This window comes from Nanorana parkeri, unplaced genomic scaffold, assembly GCF_000935625.1.
Source record: "Nanorana parkeri isolate BGI_ZX_2015 unplaced genomic scaffold, ASM93562v1 scaffold1104, whole genome shotgun sequence".
In the NCBI taxonomy this organism is placed as follows: Eukaryota; Metazoa; Chordata; class Amphibia; order Anura; family Dicroglossidae; genus Nanorana; species Nanorana parkeri.
The window spans coordinates 162,479-182,168 of NW_017307372.1; the positions used below are offsets into that span (position 1 = coordinate 162,479).

General features: G+C 39.6%; 1 protein-coding gene across 1 annotated transcript in view; it reads left to right on the forward strand.

Moving 5' to 3' along the window:
- PACRG (PARK2 coregulated) overlaps positions 1-19,690 on the forward strand; it is a 251,225-nt gene that overhangs the window by 16,928 nt on the left and 214,607 nt on the right. The window contains exon 3 of the mRNA XM_018567854.1: positions 12,905-13,054. Within this exon, the coding sequence (XP_018423356.1) occupies positions 12,905-13,054 (150 nt within the window). The remainder of the gene's footprint in view (positions 1-12,904; positions 13,055-19,690) is intronic.

Genomic DNA, 19,690 nt, shown 5'->3' on the forward strand with positions numbered 1-19,690 from the left:
TGGGGCATATGCCATAAAGACGATTATTAGAAAGTAGGTTCTTTGTATTGTGATGTGTGAATGCAAATTGGATAGAAGGGGAAATCCTATGAAGACAATGGTGCTTGTAGTGATGAACACGGATGGCCAACGTTTCGAGACCACACAGGGTCTCTTCATCAGGGCATAAAGAGTGACAATACACTGACATTTGATAACCACATATATACCTCATGAGGCTAACCAATAGCCAGAAGCAACACCCCCCTGTGACATCATAATGACGGGAAAATCGGCCATTTTCAAATGCATACAAAAAACAAACGGTGAAATACCAGCTTAAGAAACATATATCATACCCATTGCAATCAGAGTCCAGTGTGTGGTTAAGGTCCAGTTCAGGGATGCAGATAAATCAAATGCAGGCGCTGGAGTGGCCAAAGAGCGACAGGATATCACAAACCGGAGATCGCGCTGCGAGTCTTCGCCCTTAGTTCTAGTGCGCCAGCGCATAGAATCCGCGTCATCCATTGTCATGGTGACCAGAGACATCATCAAATCGAAAATCGAGCAATAGCATAAAATAACGCTGCAACCTGAAATAATTACGATCCAGAACCATCAACCTAGGCAATAAGCTGGTAATATAGATAACTAAGTAAGTGACAAGTGCAACATATATAAATATAATATAACAACACAGATACAGACACTACGGACTAGAAAAACAGAGTGACAAAGAAAATCATAATATCAAAGATCAATTAGGTCATGTGCTGATCCAATCATAGATATTCCACTAACCTGGCATAGAGATATAGGTAGATGCTCAATATAAAAATATACATATCAGGTATCAATATAAAAATAGTACTATCTATATAAAAAATAAGCATATAAATCTTCGGTACAAAAATATGACTATTTAAATATTTAAGACAGACCATCCACCATATATCGCCAATTTGCAAAGGTCAAATGGAAAATAACAATGAGTGGTCAGCACATTTGCAACAAAATAAAGAAAAATAGGAGTTTAAAAAGAGGAAACCGACGGAGGATAAAGCCACACAGTACTGCCCTAGTCAGTCAAAAAACAGGACAGAGATAGGGCAGTATTTAAACCTCTAGGTGTTACTGTACTTAACGTATGGATCCAATAGGCTTCTCGATGTAACAGAATATTACCCCTGTCACCACCATTGTTAGGTTTCGACACATATTCGATCACCATTGCCCTAAGCTCGTGTATCTGGTGATTCAATTGAGCAAAGTGTATTGCCACTGGTTTATTTGGATCAAGGTCTTTACCTAATCGTTTGTGTTCAATCACTAATTCGCAAAGCAAACACTGGTAGATCGCGATCGGCTCACTGACCTGTGTCCTGTCCTCCAGCGGTGCTCGTGCGGCTGAATGTGTCAGACGCCGCAAACGGGAAGGAGAAAGGAGACTTGGGAAGCTGCTGCAGTGTAGGTAAGAAAAGACAGGCAGGAGAGAGACAGCAGATAAAATTATAGAAGAGACAGAGAAGAGACAGCAGATAGAAACAGGGGAAAGAGAGAGGAGAGAGCGCGAGGTGAGAGAGAAGAGAGGGTCGGTCCACACCACAAAGTCTGCGTTCCAGAGTGTTCGGTTCAGGGGCGGGAGGGCGCGTGCATTGAAGTCAATGGCACCACAGCCATGCCCCCCACCCTAAGCGTGATTGCCCGCATCCGGAACGCAGGCACATTAATGCCTGCGTTCCACCCCAGTGCGATCTGCAAAAATAGTGCATGCAACACTAATCTGCCTGTATTCCAGGTGCGGGCGATTGCACTGGGAGCGTGGCTGCAGTGCCATTGACTTCCATGCACTGTCACGCCCCCTCACACCCCTGAATGCAGGCGTTTTTTTGTTGGTAGATCTCATTGAGCTCGTCATTTGAAAAGTAGATCTCCGGACGAAAAATTGTGGGCGCCCCTGCTGTAGAGGCAACATTCAAACAGAATTGAGTGTTGCCTCTACAGCTTGAACCTCCACCCCTTCCCCACCAAGTGATTCAGTTTCCTGTATTTACTAAATAGAAATTCCTATATTTACTATATAGAATAGCAAATATTAATAAATAGGCACTTAACCCTTGCAGTGCAGGAGTAGCCCCTTTGCAAAGATATATTTTTTTCTTTGCCCATAGATGGGCTTTTTTAGATGGAGGGGGGAATGGTTTAAACCCTTGTCGGGTTATGTTTTGCTGTTTCTGTAAGGAGATTGTCCCTCACTTCCTGATATGCAACGGCATATGAGGAAATCTCCTAAAGTTTCAAGTGTCATTGGAACAGTCCTCCTCTCCTCTTGTTCTGGTGACAACTCTCCATTTCTCTCTCAGTGACAATGGCCAACAGGACAAAATGAGGGGTGAATTGCCACAGCAGGGACAACAATAAAACTGTAACAGAGGTTTTAACCCTTATACACACAATTCAAATCTAGATAACATTTTACTGTTACATACACTTTAAGAGGACAATAATAACTAGCGATGCACCGATACCGGTATTTTGGTACCGAGTACGAGTACCGATAATTTTTTTTCGGTACTCGCCGATACCAATTACCGAGTAACGGAAGTCCCATTCAGGAAGCCAGGTGGCATGTAATGACTCGCCACCTGGCTTCCTGATTAGCCGGGAAGCAGGGCAGCATGTAAAGAGTCGCCACCCGGGTTCCCGATTAACAAAAAAGTCCCCTCTTACCTTAGTATGTGCAGTCTGTCATCCCCCGGGGCCTCTCCGGCGAGAACGCGGCCTTCGTCTGGTACCCAGCCGGAGCCGTCTAGCCAGCCAATCAGGTAGCCGGGCGCCGTATAATGACGCAACACCCTGCTTTCTGATTGGCCGGGAGGCCGCCTCCATGCTCTCTTGTCATGAGATGACGAGGAAGCATGAAGCCAGCTTCCCGGCCAATCAGAAAGCAGGGTGTCGCGTCATTAGACGGCGCGCGGCTTCCTGATTGGACGGCTCGGGCTGGATACCGGACAAAGGCGCATTCTCGCTGGAGAGGCCCCTGGGATGACAGGCTACACATACTAAGGTAAGGTAACCTTACTTCATGAGGCCAACTTCCGGTCAATCGCGAAACCGGGCAGCGCGTAATAATGCGCTGCCCGGCTTCATGATACCGGAAGTACTCGTGCTAGGCATCAGAGCATTTGGGCGAGTACGAGTACTTGCCCAAATACTCGGAATTGGCACCGATATCGATACTACTATCGGTATCGGTGCATCTCTAATAATAACATAATTAACAGTAGGCCTAGCTCTTTGCTGCAGAACTAGTCCAAGCCACAGCATCAGGATTTCCTGCCAAATAGATTACTTATTGCTGTATCCATCTTCTGCTCCTGTTCTATATTTTTTTGCATTTGATTGGTGGACTGTAAGCATGCAATGTATGGTTCACACCATCTGACATTTTATATTTGTTTAACCCAGCTAATGAAAACACATGAGGAACACTTATGTTCTTTGGTGCATATTCCCTGTTGTCTTGCTTGTTTGGCCTTGTTATTTTTCCTGTATTTTTAGAATCTCCCTGCTGAATTGTGTCACCTTTTATAATATCCTCTGTGTTTAATAAATGCAACTGGTAAAGAAATATGTTTATATATGTATTGTGGGGAACCCCAGGGGTACACATGCGTCTTCAACACAGTCCGATATAAATAAACAGTTTTTATTTCATCCAGCGGTAACAGAACAAACAGCTTTCTTCAGCAAAATGGTAAAGTAAAAGGCTTTCCTCAGCAAACATCAAACATAAAGATAAAGTCCTTCAATAAGATTGCACTGCGTAGTGCGTTTAGGTGATCTCACCAAGATAGAGTCCACTTGCTTCTGAGCAGACACACACACATACCGCTCTGTCTGTCTCTCAGCTTCCCCCACTCCTCTCTCACCTGTGTTACCTTTTAACAGGAAGGGCTGTAGGGGAAGTACCTGCCCTCCCAAGTTGACCCCTTCTTTGCTCTCAGCCCTGCTGACTCTCCACAGTATGCATATAAACTTGTAAAAATGTGACTATAAAACAAATCTACGATAACCAGCATCCAGGGTGGAAAAACCTTTGTATCAAGCCTGATTGGCTCATTGTAAGTGCATTCAAATAAGGGTGATTCAGTCATCTACTCAGTACATCATCAGACCACTACCATAGAGGTTTCAGTGGAAGAATTGGGAGGGGCTGATTCATGCTGTCTGAGGGCATTCTGTGTTTGGAGCCTAAAGACAAAACGCAGCTCACCCCTGTCATGCGTCCTTGTAATCCACATTCGGTGCACTGATAACCCTCTTCCAGAGTACTAATCTTAGAAACTGTACAGATACATATGGAAAAGCATTGTGTGCCAATTTAGCAGTTTCTGTTTTTAGATATTTGTGCACCCAAGGCTGAACAAAATAAAACATAACCACAGTAATTTACAAAGTTTTCAGTTGCACGCAATTTTCTTTGTCCTTCGTTTGCATGACAAATATTGGTATCTGTGAGATGTTCACATACATGTCATTAACGTGTATGTAAATTTTTTGGTATTGACCTGCTACTGACTGCTCTAATTTCTACTCCAATTTCATGCTAGGAAAAGTGTCAAAGAGTGTTTCTTAATTTGGTCCAATGATGCTACTACACTAATAAGTCACTAATAAGAACTGTGTGGATTTGCCACAGAAGTCTGTAATTCCAAAACAATTGTCGCAAGGTTTCTGTGAATTTGGCTCACGCATTACAAGACCACAAATACTGTCAGAAAACAGGTCTTACAGTGATATTAAAGGAGAACTATGAGGTGAGTGCTTTTCACTCACCTCATAGTTCTACCCGACCTGTGACAATGAGACTGTCACAGGTCGGCTTAGTAGATCGGGAGGTGAGCGAACACATACCAGCGTTTGCTCACCTCTCGATCCTGTGACGGCTCTCTGCCGTGACAGGAGAGGGGCTGGATTCCCCCCTCCCCGATCCGCCAGCGTTAACTGGTGGAACGGACGGGGAGGAGGCGGGTACAGCTGGCTCTGCCTCTAGATAGGCAGAGCCAGCTGCCAGTCATGCAGCTGGTCCCGTTACCCTAAGGAGAACTATGGGGAAAAGCCTTAACCCCATAGTTCTCCTTTAAAGATAGAAGTTTTATAAGCTACTTCAGATGCTGATGAAATCACTTACAATGCATGCTGCTTTATAATGTTTAAAAGTTTTAGTTCCTGCAGAATCTACCACCTGAGCACTGGCCCGGATAAAACTGGCCTGGATATCCTGTTTTAGAGCGGGTCCTTTACCTTGGAGCCACCCTTGTGTGTGCTAGTAAGCTTTGTGTCTCCACAAAAATACACAGGTACAGCAAAGCAAGCTACCCCCCTGCTCCTTCCTTCTCCTTCTTCCAAGCTAGTAGATGGACAGTTAATGGAGACTGATCTGTGATCTTGTACTGGCAAGGAAGTTTAGGGAAGCTATACTGAGAGAGTTGAAGGAGCTGTTTGGAAACATGATGACTGTAAGTGTTTGGGTAAAAATGTAAAGAAATACTTTGCTGAACCATGTATATTTATTTGATTTGGATTAATTATTAAGAAAAGTTTGAGAGTTTAATACTACTTTGAGGCTTTTGTGAACTCCCCCAAATTAGTTTCTGAGGCTTCAACCACAGTCAGTTCTACTTCACAGAAACGTTGTTAGTTTGCAAATGCAACTTTAAAACACACCTACATTTAAGTACAAATGTTATGTATTGCAGTTAAACAGTCCTTAGATGTTGTGTCTGCATTGGTTTTCTTATTTGAAGCTTGTTTCCCCTCTGTTTTTATTTGGTGATCCTGCAAGCAACTTGCTGTCCTAGGATAACAACACTTATTCACTGTGCTTTATCTATGACAGAGCATTCCTTTATGTCCTGCTGCATTCATTTGTTTATACTATATGCTCCTTGATGCATATTCCTTTTTTTAATGCTGAATTTTGGGCACAAACACTTTCATTTAAATATATTTTTATTAGCCACAAAGGAAATAAATGTACTTTGTGTGCACCAAATGCCTTTACAAACCCAATTTTTACCTTGTAAAAGTTGCAGAAGCATCATCACTGTGCTGCACATAGCCTGTGCAAAGAGCATAACTGTGAGAGGGGCCCAGCTGGCCCCACCCACTACAGGCTGTTTGTAGAAAACTCTGCACAAGGAGAGAGAACAGCAGTGAGTTGTCTTAATACAGGAATCACACTGACTTAAAGCACAGATCTGGAAGAAAATACACAAAGCACACTGAAATTCAACTAAGAATACACATGCCTCAAGACAATATTTGCCTATCCCAGAGTTCAGCTTTAAACTATTGCTATGCTAAAAATGTTGCTGGTTGATACAGTTAACCCTGTTTTATTGTGTATTCTTTCTGTTACATAGTTTAAAATACCCATTTAAAAATGGTATTGGTAGTAACCAGTACATATTTTTACAAAATTAAAACTTAGAACTTAGACTTCCTCTAAATAGCCACTTTTCATTTTAGTTCATTTTATTTTGAAACGTCTTTTGTATCGCTTCAGTGCAAATGCTTCTGTGATGAACTGAAAAGTTTGCAAAGTGTAGTCATTAGAGAAAAGAGATTCTGAATTTGTCCCTTCACAGGTTGACTTCCTGTTGTCATAGTGTCCAAAAAAGTAACTGTGATTTCTTTCTACTTATTGAATAGACTAATAACAGAGCCAAAGCAAAGGAAGAATAGCCTTCTTGGGGTCTGCTTGAGGTGTCAGCAGAAACTGTGGGAACAAATAACAGTCACACAAGGCAGCGTTTTATAACATCAGGGCTGCAATCCATCTTTTAGTTTCGTTCAAGGCTTTGACTAATAAAGGCCTTTTTACAATTCCCAGCTTAATTCCCTACAGTGCCTCAGGGGCCTGAAATACATTGCTTTGTAGCAATAAAAGACAGAAAAAATGAAAGCGTGAAAAGTATAATCAGTGTTTTTATAACTGGCCCACATAGGTAAGGGTTAAGAGCTCTGTATCAGCATATGACATTTTAACCCTGACTTGAATTCATGAAAGTTCCTAAAGGCTTATGTATGTTATGGAAGAAAAAAAAATGTATTGCACTGGACCAACATTTGATCAGGATTCTGAAGTGAAACACTTGCAGTAAAACTAGAAACTGATTGATTGCCATCTACAGCTGCTCCAGATTCTGTCTGCTCAAGCCTTAGTAAATTCCCCTCCATGTCCTTTAAATTAATATACATATGGAAAGGCCTATAATGATGTTTAAGGTATGCTGTGTTTCCTACTAGACCAAAACCTTTAGCAGGGACAAGTCTCTGTCAGCATGAGCAAAACTCCAACCATAGCACCTCATGCAACTGCAATTGGGTCTGCAGACTGAGGTGGCCTGGTTCATATTCTAAAGGAGATTTTTAAACGTTTGTACCCCTGCCTCCAACTGCCATGACTTAGTTTTTGCCAATTCCCTAGAAGATTGATGCCTGTTTCTTATCTCTGCTTTGGAAAAACCTAATTTATTTTCTACATTTTTTAAAATAAAGATATTTGTTATAATGAAGATGTCAAATATGCTGATTCAGTTGGTCAGCTGACCAGAACTGTGTATCCTCAACAGTAGCTTTGGAGGCCATACCAGGACCCCACTGGCCAGCCTGGAATGTGAGCCTCAGGCACTGGGCTCTGCCAGTGGTGCTTTCCCAACCTTAGTATGTCAGCCACAGAACACTCTCCAGGTCCAGAGCCATGGCACAGCCTCTGGTGTAACCCTCAGGCACTGAACTCTGCCAGTAGTGCTTTTCCAACCTTAGTGTGTTAGCCATAGAGTGTTCTCTCCAGGTCCAGAGCCATGGCACAGCCTCTAGTGTGACCCTGTCTCTGAAGACTCAGTGAGTGAAGGGGCAAAGATAAACCTGGTAAGCTTGAGAAAGTAGAGGATCACCAGCACCAGTGACCGACTATGCCACCCTGATGAAGGGACCCTGCGTGGCCCACAAACATTGGCTATCTGAAGTATATGACACTGTGTTTCAATAAATGAACACAAAGATTTAAACAATATCTTCTGAGTGCTGGTGATCCTCTACTTTCTCAAGCTTGAAAACGCACAGCGCCGTCCGTGTTTATCACTGTGCGCACCACATCTGCTACTGGCTCCAGACGCTGTAAGAAGTGTTACCAGGTTTATCTGTATGATAAACCTGGTAAGTAATTTTTTAACACTGAGCTGTGCATTGTGGTGCTTTCCCGACCTTGAGTTTTTTGTCATTTAGCTGCAGAGCATAGTCTTCAACCCCAGAGAAGTAGCATGACCACTGGTGTGACTAAGTCTCTAAAAAATCTCTTTGTAAGACAGTCCTTCAGACGGAAACATATGGACATTTCCTCAGTGTAGCTTTGGAATCCCTACCAGCACCCCATTGAAGTAGTATTTTGTGGGTTATTATGGTCTCAGCTCTTCATTTATTCAGCTCTGCAACATAGTGCTATACAGATCTCTGTGTACTGTGTTAGTCAGCTGCAGGGCACTCTCCCAGTCTAGAGCCACGGCACAACTCACAGTGGCATCCAGTCTCTTCAGACTTATTTAGTGAAATAAAGCCACCTGGCCTGAACCTTGTCAGATTTGTTCACAGCTGTATTCATGTTGTACTTTTAGACATCATGGATTTGTTTGGAGTGTGTTTTTGTACATTTGACTTTGTGGCAGTTCACAAAGCATTTTAGACCAAGAGCATTGCACAACCTCTGGTATGCCTAGTCTCTAAGAACTCACATAGTGAGTGAATCTGGGTTCCCTGATCCATTGTAAATTACTTCACAGCTAAATCATTTGCATATATTTATATCCCCCCCCACCCAAAGCTGAGGGAACTGAATGCTGATGTCATCCACTAGGCGTAGTGTGGTGCAGTCACTTCATATTATTTCTCCTGCCTTTTCAGCCTGAAAGAAGCACTATCCTGTCAAGATTCCTTTTTTCAACATTATTGAATCTCCTGGTTCCCTCTCTGTTTCCGCTACCGGCCTATTGTGAATAGCCCATTCAGCAGCCTTTTGGGTTGGCTAAACCGAAGCAGTCCTGCAGCCAAAGTGAGGCGAAGGATTAGATGAAGGTTCTGCTTAATCCTTTGGCAGATTAGTGAATAACCCCCTAAGTTTGCCACTCACATGGGCCTAATGTCTGTTCACATGCTTAGAGCACTTTGGTTCCATGCTTGGGAAGCTGATCATGCCCTTAAAGTGACATCCACTATTCCCCCCCATGCCTCTTTAAGGACTTACCTTTAATGATGCCTCTTGATCCAATCATCTTCTTCCTTCCACTTGTTTTCAGCAATCCCTCCATGGTGCCGGTCTCTGATCCAGCGCAGACTCCTCATGTCCCATGGTGTCTATCTTATGTGCACGGCTGCGTGCATTAACTTACATTAAGTCTCTCCTCTTCTCCCTGTCAGTGATCTCTACTGCACATTTGCCCGCACTCCTGCACGGCCATTTAAGAAGCTACAGATCAACAGCCGGGAGCAAGCGGCGGACAGTTTTAAAAAAAATTTTTTGCATAGATGTACTGCTTGCTTGCTAATGTGAATTTAATACTACTTTGAGCACTTTGTTTACTGTCCTTTGAAGGGTTAATACCTCTTTGCCTCCGTTAAGTATCTTTCATTTAATTTTTTCTGACATTGTTGTCATTTTCGCCAGCATTGCATGGCTTTTTTTGTGTGCCTTTGAGTGTGCTATCCTACTTACTCCTGCGTTTCTATTCCTTAAGATGCTTGATTCTTTTCAAGCACTCTACCTCATTGTAGGGATTTCATAACTTCCTACTCTACTGGTATAAGTTTTCAATACTTTGGTTATTTGTACTTCTTATGGCACAGAACACTATGTTATCCCTAGTGCCTTCTATTCTTTTATTGCCCTCAATTATATTCCCTACATATTTTCACTGAAAACAGTCAGTGCCCTAAATCCAACAGTTTTCTGCATCCGGGTGCTAAATTTTGCCTCCCTTGGCTACATCCAATCCCATCCCATTGCAGTTTTGAAGGAAACTATGGGATAATCTAAGGGATAATGTGCATTCCATTTTTCCATAGTTACCAGTAAAATTGTTGGTCTATTCTCATATTGAGCACTATTTCCTTCCACAATTTGTGAATAATATCCCTGCAGTCTGTATTTTTAAAGTGGTCCTTTTTCATCTCCTTAGATCAAATTTTTCTCATTTGACCATCGGGAGTCTTTGTCCTGAGGGTGTCCTTCTTTGTAACGGCTCCCCTGATAAAGGAGTCCCACTCCAAAATGATGTTTATTTAGGGCCTCATTTTCCTTCTGCCTATTCTATGGCGTCATGTGGGCCGTCTGTACATTTTTATTCTTGTTATACACCTGTTTGTATGAATAATATGTATCTACAACACATTGGATGCTGCAGACAGGGTTTAATATGGCTATCACATTTTTCAAACTCTTCTGCGATGACCAACATAACTGCAGGTCTAAGCTAATTTCCTGTTTAGTTAGTACTGTTCCACGTGTATTTCACTTTGGTTGAATGATTGGCTGTGCTTCGCAACACCTGTAGGGAGCGGTATGATACACATTAAATAGACTATTCTACAATCCTGTGTCCCTCAGTGGACTCCAAAAAAAAGATTTTAAGGTAACTACAAAAATCGAAATTTTCTGCCCTTCCCTCTGGATGAAAAGTATAAAAAAATTCTGTACTCACAGGTTCAAGTTAAACTAAACACCAAAACATTCTATTTTTTTTTTATTTTGCAGCTTACCAGCCTTTAGATTTGGTGGCTGTAATTATTTCCTTTATGCTAAGAACATTTTCAGAAAGTGCAGAAAATACTTTTTGGTCTTACTGGTAGTGTAGTGTCCTTGTTATTTCCTGTGAGCTTACCAGAAAACTCAACCATCCTTATCTTTCTTCTGAAAACTACTAATCTCATCTGCCTCTATAAAATAGAGATGAAAATGGCAGACATATTTTAAATCTAGCTGTAAATTCAGTGGAGGAGTAAACATAGGACAGCAAGTGTTTTAAGGCTGGGTCACAGGTGAAAATAAAGGGAAAAATGCCTGAAAAAGAAAAACAAATGCAGCCACCTCATCTAAGTACTGGCAGGTTGCAGTGTAATACTTTTTTGGTTTTGTGTTTAGATTCACTTTAAGTTCTATATACTAAGGAATGTAAAAAATAATAAATATCACAGTGAAAGCTGGTATTATTCAAAAGTCACACTCCATTTAAACCTGAAATTTATGCTTTTCAATGCATGAAGACATACAGCCTACCTAATCAGGGTTTCTGTTTGTCATACAGGCATAGCTATATTGCTGTTCCAATTTATTGCAAAAATCTTATTGCTGGTAATCTAGTGCTGGAAGTCTAACCTCCTGAGACTTATAGATATGCAGACCTGTTATTCATTGTCCTGCACAAATTCCAGAAGCTGTATAGTCTTACCCAGAATTCCTGTAAGCAGGTTGCAATATCCGGTTGCATTCGGACTGTGTAAAACAAAAACTAAAATAGACTGAGAGGATTTTTCACTTTAGCATAGTTGCAGTCTTTTCTGGATAGGATTGGCACTTCACCGATCTGTTGAACTTGCTGCCTGTAATTGCTTTTAATTTTAGATTTATTTTATCTTTTGTTTTGATATCAATAATACATTGCAGTTAGGCTCCTATCCATGCTATATAATTACTTATATATAACGCTTTATAACTGCACAGCAGGTACATGTTATACGAACTCTTTAACACACAAATGTTTTTGTTTTTTTTATCTGTGCAGAACTTCACACTATTTAGATAGTATTACATATATTTAATGTACAACTCATTATAATTTAGACAACAGCATGTATTTAAGATAATGCCATTATCTCCATTCTATTGTCACTTTGTATGTGGTATTTATAAATCCTTTAGGCAGTGTTGTACATAAGAGTTTTTTTACACTGAGCATTTTGCCTTGCCTTTCGCGGTGTTTTGCAGTATATGCCAAATGCATGAATAAATGAAAATCACATTGTTCAAAACTCATTGCCCCATCCATATTGTTTTGGAGTGCTGTATTTTTGTGAACATTATCCTTTGTTGTTCCATTCATGGCTATTGAAGAAGATCCATCATAACTGCAGTGTAAACATGTCAAGTTAAGTTGCAGTGTATATTTCCATGCATGTTGTTTGTGAAAAGTCCTTAAAATGCAGCTTGTGAAACACACTAGATACCCTAATGCGTTCACACATTGTAATTAAATGCTTTAATGCTGATTATTATGATCATATGTAATGCATTACTGACAGTGTGTGCATATTTTTGATCATTCTCAATTATTAGTGACAGTTAAAAAGATAGGATAGGGTCACATTGGCTGATTTTGTGTCTGGACCTATTAAGGGAATTAAAATTTGGTTCGGCACACAAAATCCCTCCCATCAATATGTTGGGTAGTAGACTTATTTCTTTCTGTTCAGCCAGAGTACTGGTTTATGAAAAATACAATAACCTTGTGGTTGTATAGTTTCACGCCAGAGGCACATGGCGGGCAAATCTTATGACAATGCAGCTATGCATGTGAGAAGTACTGCTTGACATAAATAGCACATGCTCTGTTGCCCTGATGACCAGCACTTGGGGTGTCATATTCAAGTTGTAATTTATATGAGATTTTGAGGATTGTCATTTTTTTATGGCACAGTGTACAAGTTTATCTTTTGTCTGTAACAAAATTGGGTAATTTATAACCTATTATATAAAACAAGGGCACAAGTATGACAAATCCAGAAGGATTATACACTTGTAACAGCTATAAAATTGTACTAATATGTATAAAGTAGGATAACTGAGAAAAATTATATCTTGCTTTAGATGCCTTGAACACTCGTAACCGGCAAGTCATCTGCACCACCCTCAAAGTTCTGCAGCATCTGGTTGTTTCATCTGAAATGGTGGGCGAAGCCCTTGTCCCTTACTATCGCCAAATTCTTCCCATTCTCAACATCTTCAAGAATATAAATGGTAAGACTTTTTTTTTACTTACTTTACCTTTACTAACTGATCAAAAGGTAATATACCTAAAAACAGATTGATGTACATATATGTTTCTTGAATGTATGAATGAATAAAACGAATCATGGAATATGGTAACATCACTTCAACTGCATATCTTCACTGATAAATCTAAAGATGAGAGTAAGACAAGAGCTACATTTCCCAGTGCTGGGGTCTAGTAAAATTACTATTTAATTTACAACACATCTCACTTGCAGCTTATTAAAGAAAAGAAGCACCAAAGACATTGTATAATCTTTAATAATTGCATTTTGGATGTTGTAACTGTCTTTTAAGCAGATGAGGGGATTGTGTTGTCTGTGCATGTGCAATAAATATTATTCTATAATTTGGATGGGCTGTTAAAGCAACCAAATTCCAATTGACAGTCATTGTAACTGGTTCATTTGATACATAGCTAGACCTAAGTGATAATGGCAGTTTCTTCATTTCTGTAACAAAGAAAACTTGTTACTTTAAATGTATTAACAGTTATATGTTCCACATTCTATTAAGCACACCATGAAATGTATTCTTTCTCTGAAACATGTGATAGGACAAGTTACTGCAGTGCTAAATTAACTGTTTAGTGTCTGCTTTATGTAAGACATAGAGAGTAATGTTTTTTACGTTATAGCACTTTTTTCCGTTATAGCTGGTAACAAATAAAGATGGCCATAATCCTTAGATGACAGCCAGATGTGCTCTATGTGATCAAGCTAAAGGGATGAACTTGAATTCTTAGGTTCCTTGAGTGTTCATGCCTTTAAAAGAGGCACTGACAGAGAGACACAGTGTTTTCCACAGACTTATTTCTGGGGGAACAATAGTGATATTTTGAGATTTTGAAACCTGCCGGATTGATTGTTTCCCCATAGAATGGTTGTTTGGCAGTGTATGCGTATGCCATGGACATGCTAGACTTGGTAATGCTAGAGAAACAGCTAGACTAGGTAATGCCCACCTCTTATCAATAGTTTGGTTAAAGATCACAGAAAATAAGGACAACAATACTGGGTGTACAGGCCAGTAGCAACATGTTTGCAGTTCTTTAGCTTTGGTGGGTATCAGAGTGCGGTAACTGGTATCTTCGGAGCAGCCTGTTGAAGCCCATGATGATACACACCAACAGGATGTGCACAAACATCCATGTAAGCCTTTTGTTTGCAGCCTTCTTGTTAATTCACTTGTTTGAGCTACATGAGCCTTCTTAGCTTCAGAGACCTTCCAACTTTGGGGAGATACATCTTATTGCATCTTGTTGGGTAAGATCCATCTTTTTTTAAGCATCCATTAAATCAGACAATACTGTGACACTTTTGGTTACTGACTATCCTTGATTGGATATCAGATGTACACAATATTTCTCCATATTAAATTATACACATCATATAGCAACCACATGGTGACATATCAGTGTATTTACTCACAGAATTAGTTATTTTCACCATCTGAAGGATTTAATTCTCACCACCTTTCCTGTTTTTGGTTCTCCTGTGATTGGGGAGTAGACACACTAAAGCTCTTATACATTTTTGGGACTTTGAAGTTAAAGCTGTCAGACATTCCCTTTTGATTGGGGAGTTTATTAAGATATAATTTATTACTGGACAAGGTGTGATTAGATTCTACCTGTTATGAACTATTTTATCCCAGCTTTGGACAATACAGTGTATGCATTTCCATGAGAACATTGTGCTTAATGATACTTCTCCTGTTTTGCCTTACTGAGAATAAATCTACCAGTCCTTTAACAATAAATTCAAAGTATCTGCTGTGATCTTGAACAATGTAAAGTGTTGTAGTACTTTAACCCCTTCATGACTGAGCTTGTTTTTAGTTTCTGTTCGTAAAAAAAGGGGTTAAAGATAATCTGCAGGTTTTACTTTAGGATGTCTCTCTAAATGCTTTGAGTCTTCAAGGTCTCTGCATTTGTTCAGTAGACTGTATGCCTGAAACGTGTTGCTCTTTGGCATTTATTTTGCTTTAATAATATCTGAGACTATGACATACCATTGCTATTTTAAATATCCAATTTTCTAGGTGTGTTCCAGTTCCAGGGAGTTGCAATGATGGTTTATGTATGTGGAGTTTTACTGATAAAGGTGTAAATCAATTATGTGTAATATCACAAATGTCGAGGGTCCATTGTTGGCATTTTGCGTATGTTATGTCTATTTATGTTGAGAAGAGCTTCAATTCAAAACTATGCTATTAAGAGGTATAAAAAAGGTATATGGTTTAATACACTGGTGAGTATTATTCAAATCACCTTTGTAATTTTTGTCTCTACTAATTTTTACAACAGGAGATCTCTAATCTTCCACTTATTTATTTTGGTTAATAACTATTTATTATATAAAAGTTGGTGATAGCAGATATTTTGCATCCCTCTACTGGCAATAAAAATCGGACAGAGGTTATAATCCTTCCCCACTTCCAATATAGGAAAAAAACATTGGAGTTCATGGTTGCTTTCCAGGTGGTTGTGGTATTTTTTGTTCCAAGGGTGCTGTCAGACCTTGACACAGAAGGTCCAGGCCATTGATCCTTTACAGAGTGTCTTAGGTCTCCTGTGCAGCAGTTGTTGCCATCATCCCATGTAGAGCATGTAGAGAAATATACTCTACATGCTCTACAAGCTTTGTTTGTGGGTTTTTTTGTGTATTCCTTGCATTCTTTTGTCACATTTACAAGTTTCTGTACTTTTCTTTCACAATATTTTAAAATGATGTCAGGCATAATATTTAGGGGATTAGAGGATCCAGCATATTTTAAAAATCAATATCTTTATTTCCCTGTAGTTTGCAATGCGTGTTTCTTGATTGACCATACGCTTTTTGGAACATCATGTAGTTTATTCACTTTTCCATTAATTATTTTTAAGTAATAATGATACTTTTCATTTTTAATTTCAATTGCATAATCTTATGAAATTTGCAGTTAAGACTGTTAAAAAGCATTCAATTTCGTCAGTAAAAAATACTAAAAGATTATATTAGCTCCACATCTGACCCAAATAGAATGCTTTCCCAAGTATAGGCTTATTTATAGTTTAATTAGTGCTATACGGTATAAAGTGTGGTGGAAGGAGAACTATTACTTTTGTGTGTCCTTTTGAGTGTTCTACTTTTCTGACTTAGGACCACTGTCTGCAAAGTGCCAAAGCACTAATGGCTTAGTTCTAAGGGAGTGTAGCATTTAGAGTGAGTGATGAAACAGAAAAAATAAATAAAAATAAACACATGCTGTTTGCTTTTTAGTGTCTGTTGTTAATGCACAATTGTATCCATGGATGCCTTACATTCAATTCAATAAAAGTATTTTTGTAGTGCTTGGTGAGCTTGGACAGTCCTTAAGTTGTATGGGCAGAGGAAAATACCTGTGTGTTTTCCCTAATGCCTATTTTATGGATATAGAATGTGTAGCAATTTGAGGGTCCCGTAGTAGCTATATCTACTGAAAAAAAAACACCATTTGTGTGGTAAACCATGAACAGATGATCTAATTTAGCAGTTCCATTACTTCAATATTTTTCATAGTCGGTTAGCTTCCGTTACAGTGCCTAGCTGAGAGAGCAAAATGGAAAAAGTAAAAGCTTAAGAATGCAGCTGCTTTAAAGCCTTTGATTGTAGCACAGCACATCATTTGAAATGCACTGAGGAAGCTGCTTTGATTGCTGAATATGTGTCATAATTTACAAGTATCCAGATGTTCAAGTCGTGGATCATTTCTATTCTGCTATATTGCTCTCAGTGCACACTGTTAAATGTGTGATATATTCTGTGTTAATATTATACTATTTTAGCCTGACTTTTCCCATTTGAGCACTCTTTTTTTGCCACGGCTGTCTCTTCCCCTTATTTGGAATCAATGCCCTTATCTTGCCACAATGTTTATTCCAAATTCCTTATAATCATGTTGTATATGTATATAGTACAGTACTACAGACCTTAACAACAAAGCTGTCAAAGTACAATAGCTCAATTGAGTGGGTCTTCGCTGTTATAGATCAAAAATGTCATTTTAATAGAAACATTCCTACTTCAAAGAGCACAATTCTATTGAAGTTTTTGAGACAGCTAGCACTAAAAATGAATGATTTCAGGGAATGAGAGTACTTCTTAATGAGTAAAATTTAACAAGCATGGGGCATTGCCGAATAATAAGAAACTCATAATCTTTCATTTCTATAAAGCTTTGCAACGGGAAGACATTTTATATCCACTTTATCCATGCTTTCACTTTCAGTGTGTATCAATATCTTGCCTTCACCTTCCCACAAAGACATTGCCACTTTTCATAAATGTTTGATGAGATGCAAAGAAAAGGAACATAGAGTAAATGTGAGCATAAAAAGGTTAGTATTTTGAATAGTAATAACACTGGCTGCATTTCTGATTGAAAATGCCATCTACTCTATGAACTCATTGAGCCGTTAATATTAACATGTTCAACAGAGTGAACTCCACTGTGCTACTGTTTTTGCTGTATATTATTTAATTAAAGTTAGCATTTTTACAATGCTGCTTTCTCTATTTTTACAAAACATAATTGTGAGTCAAGGCATTGCCTCATTAAATACTCTTACCTTCTAAACTTTAGTTTAGCATTGATAAAAAGTAGGTGTTCTGAATTATAGTTCGTGCTTACTCTGTGATCTTGGCATTTTTAATGATCTACGAAGGCCCAGAGATTTCTTGATAATGTTCTTATTGATTTGTTTGTGTTAGATAGGCTGGAATATCTGTTTCCTGTGTGTATAAGTAGAACCCACAGCCTAATCTTGCAGGTAATGAAGAGAAAAAAGCAACTCAAATGATGATTTGATGAGCTACATTAAAATACCAAGCCATCTTTTGTCAATAAACGTCAGTCGTATTTCTCTCCAGGGAATGGTAGCGGTAGCCAAATTGTTATGTATTTTTTGTATTTTACTTTTGCTTTTCTAAATCTATAATTGTATTTGATGTGACTGATTAGATGGCTGGCAGTTTGACTTAGTGGGACTTGATGTGTGGGTTTGGGTGTGTTGATACCTAAGTCATGGATTAAAGGTGGAGCATCCAATATTAATGCTCTGCGGCCCACTCATGCGTGGATCCTCTTCAGAGACTGCATCTGTGGTCTAAGACAAGATCTGCAATAGGAAAATCATTCTGCAAACACACTCCTGTAGGCATTGCCTTCTCAGACCATGGATGACTGTAATATGCACTTTTACCATTAACCAACACTGAAGACCTACTTGTTCCAATGAGAAGGGATGTTGGACTTGCTGTGAGGCCCATGTAATGTTTAATGAGTTCTTTCTACTTAGATTGCTGCATTACACTGACCCTAAAAAGTTTAATCTAGTTCTATCTGACAAGCAATTCTGTGTTTACCAGGTTTCTAAGTAGGTAGGGAGCTATGTTAAGATAAATCAATGTAGCATTTCCTTTTAAAATATGGTCATAAGGGTTTTCATACAGGCAACTTTTAAATATCATTCAACTATTCAGAAAAAAAAAAGTTTTAGGGGTATATTTATAAAGCAGGTAATGTGACATTTTTCCAAACATTCACTGCAGATGAATCTTTCTAGTGCATGTGTTTAATATTACAGTGATTGATTCACATGCAGTAAATGTTTGGTTATTTTCACATTCACTGCTTTACAAATATATCCCTTTGTAATGCCCTGGCTATGAAGGGGTTGGATCGCAGCTGCGGACACTAGAAATCAGGAATTTCCCAGAGTATGAGGGTAAGGCAATCAGAGTCGAACTCCTGGCGTCACTCTCAGTCTGCTTAGCGGAGAGTTAGGAGTTCTACCATCATACACCGTAAATCATAGGTACACTGCCTAAGTATGTGCCACGAAGGTATTACTTCATACCCATGGTGCAACACTGCAGGAGAGCAAGGATAAGTAACAGCGACAGAAATACTTTTGCTGGGAAGCAGTAGCAGCTCTACTCGGCCGTTCCTCTCTCTCTCTGTCTCTCTCGTCTGTGTGTGGTTCCGGGGGTTCAGAGGAATCAGCAGGGTGCTCACTCCACAATAGTGGAACGCCGTGCTGAGATCCTCCCTGCATCTTAAGGAGGAAGTGAGGGGAGGAGCCTCGTGACAGCACACGGCCGATGCGCTCCACCCTAGAACACATCGGCCTGATTTCACCTAGCGGCTGCGTTCCGCAGTGGAATGCAAGTGCCGCGATCATCACACCCTTAGTATCCTGGTCTGTTATAGTTATGCAAATACATGTAACGTTCTCTGGCGTCTGAAGTAATGTAAGTTTATTAAAATCGTGCTCTCAGGGCACACTAGCCTGTCTGCTAAAACATTATAGCAGCTTGGACAGTGTGCATTGAATCTCACACTGCTGGAGGTGTCCCTGTTTAAATGTTTTTAACTTTATGTGGAGTGTACAATGTATACACTCCATTTAGGTCCCTGCATGGCAGCCTAGTGCGCTGTGCTACCCTGTAGTAACCCATGGTGGCATCCCGTGCTTTGTGATAAAATGCAGAATTTGCATTTATTTGCACCACAGTGCACTGCCCATCACACCCGCACTGTGGTGTGAATAAGACACATATAAAATGTCATATATATATA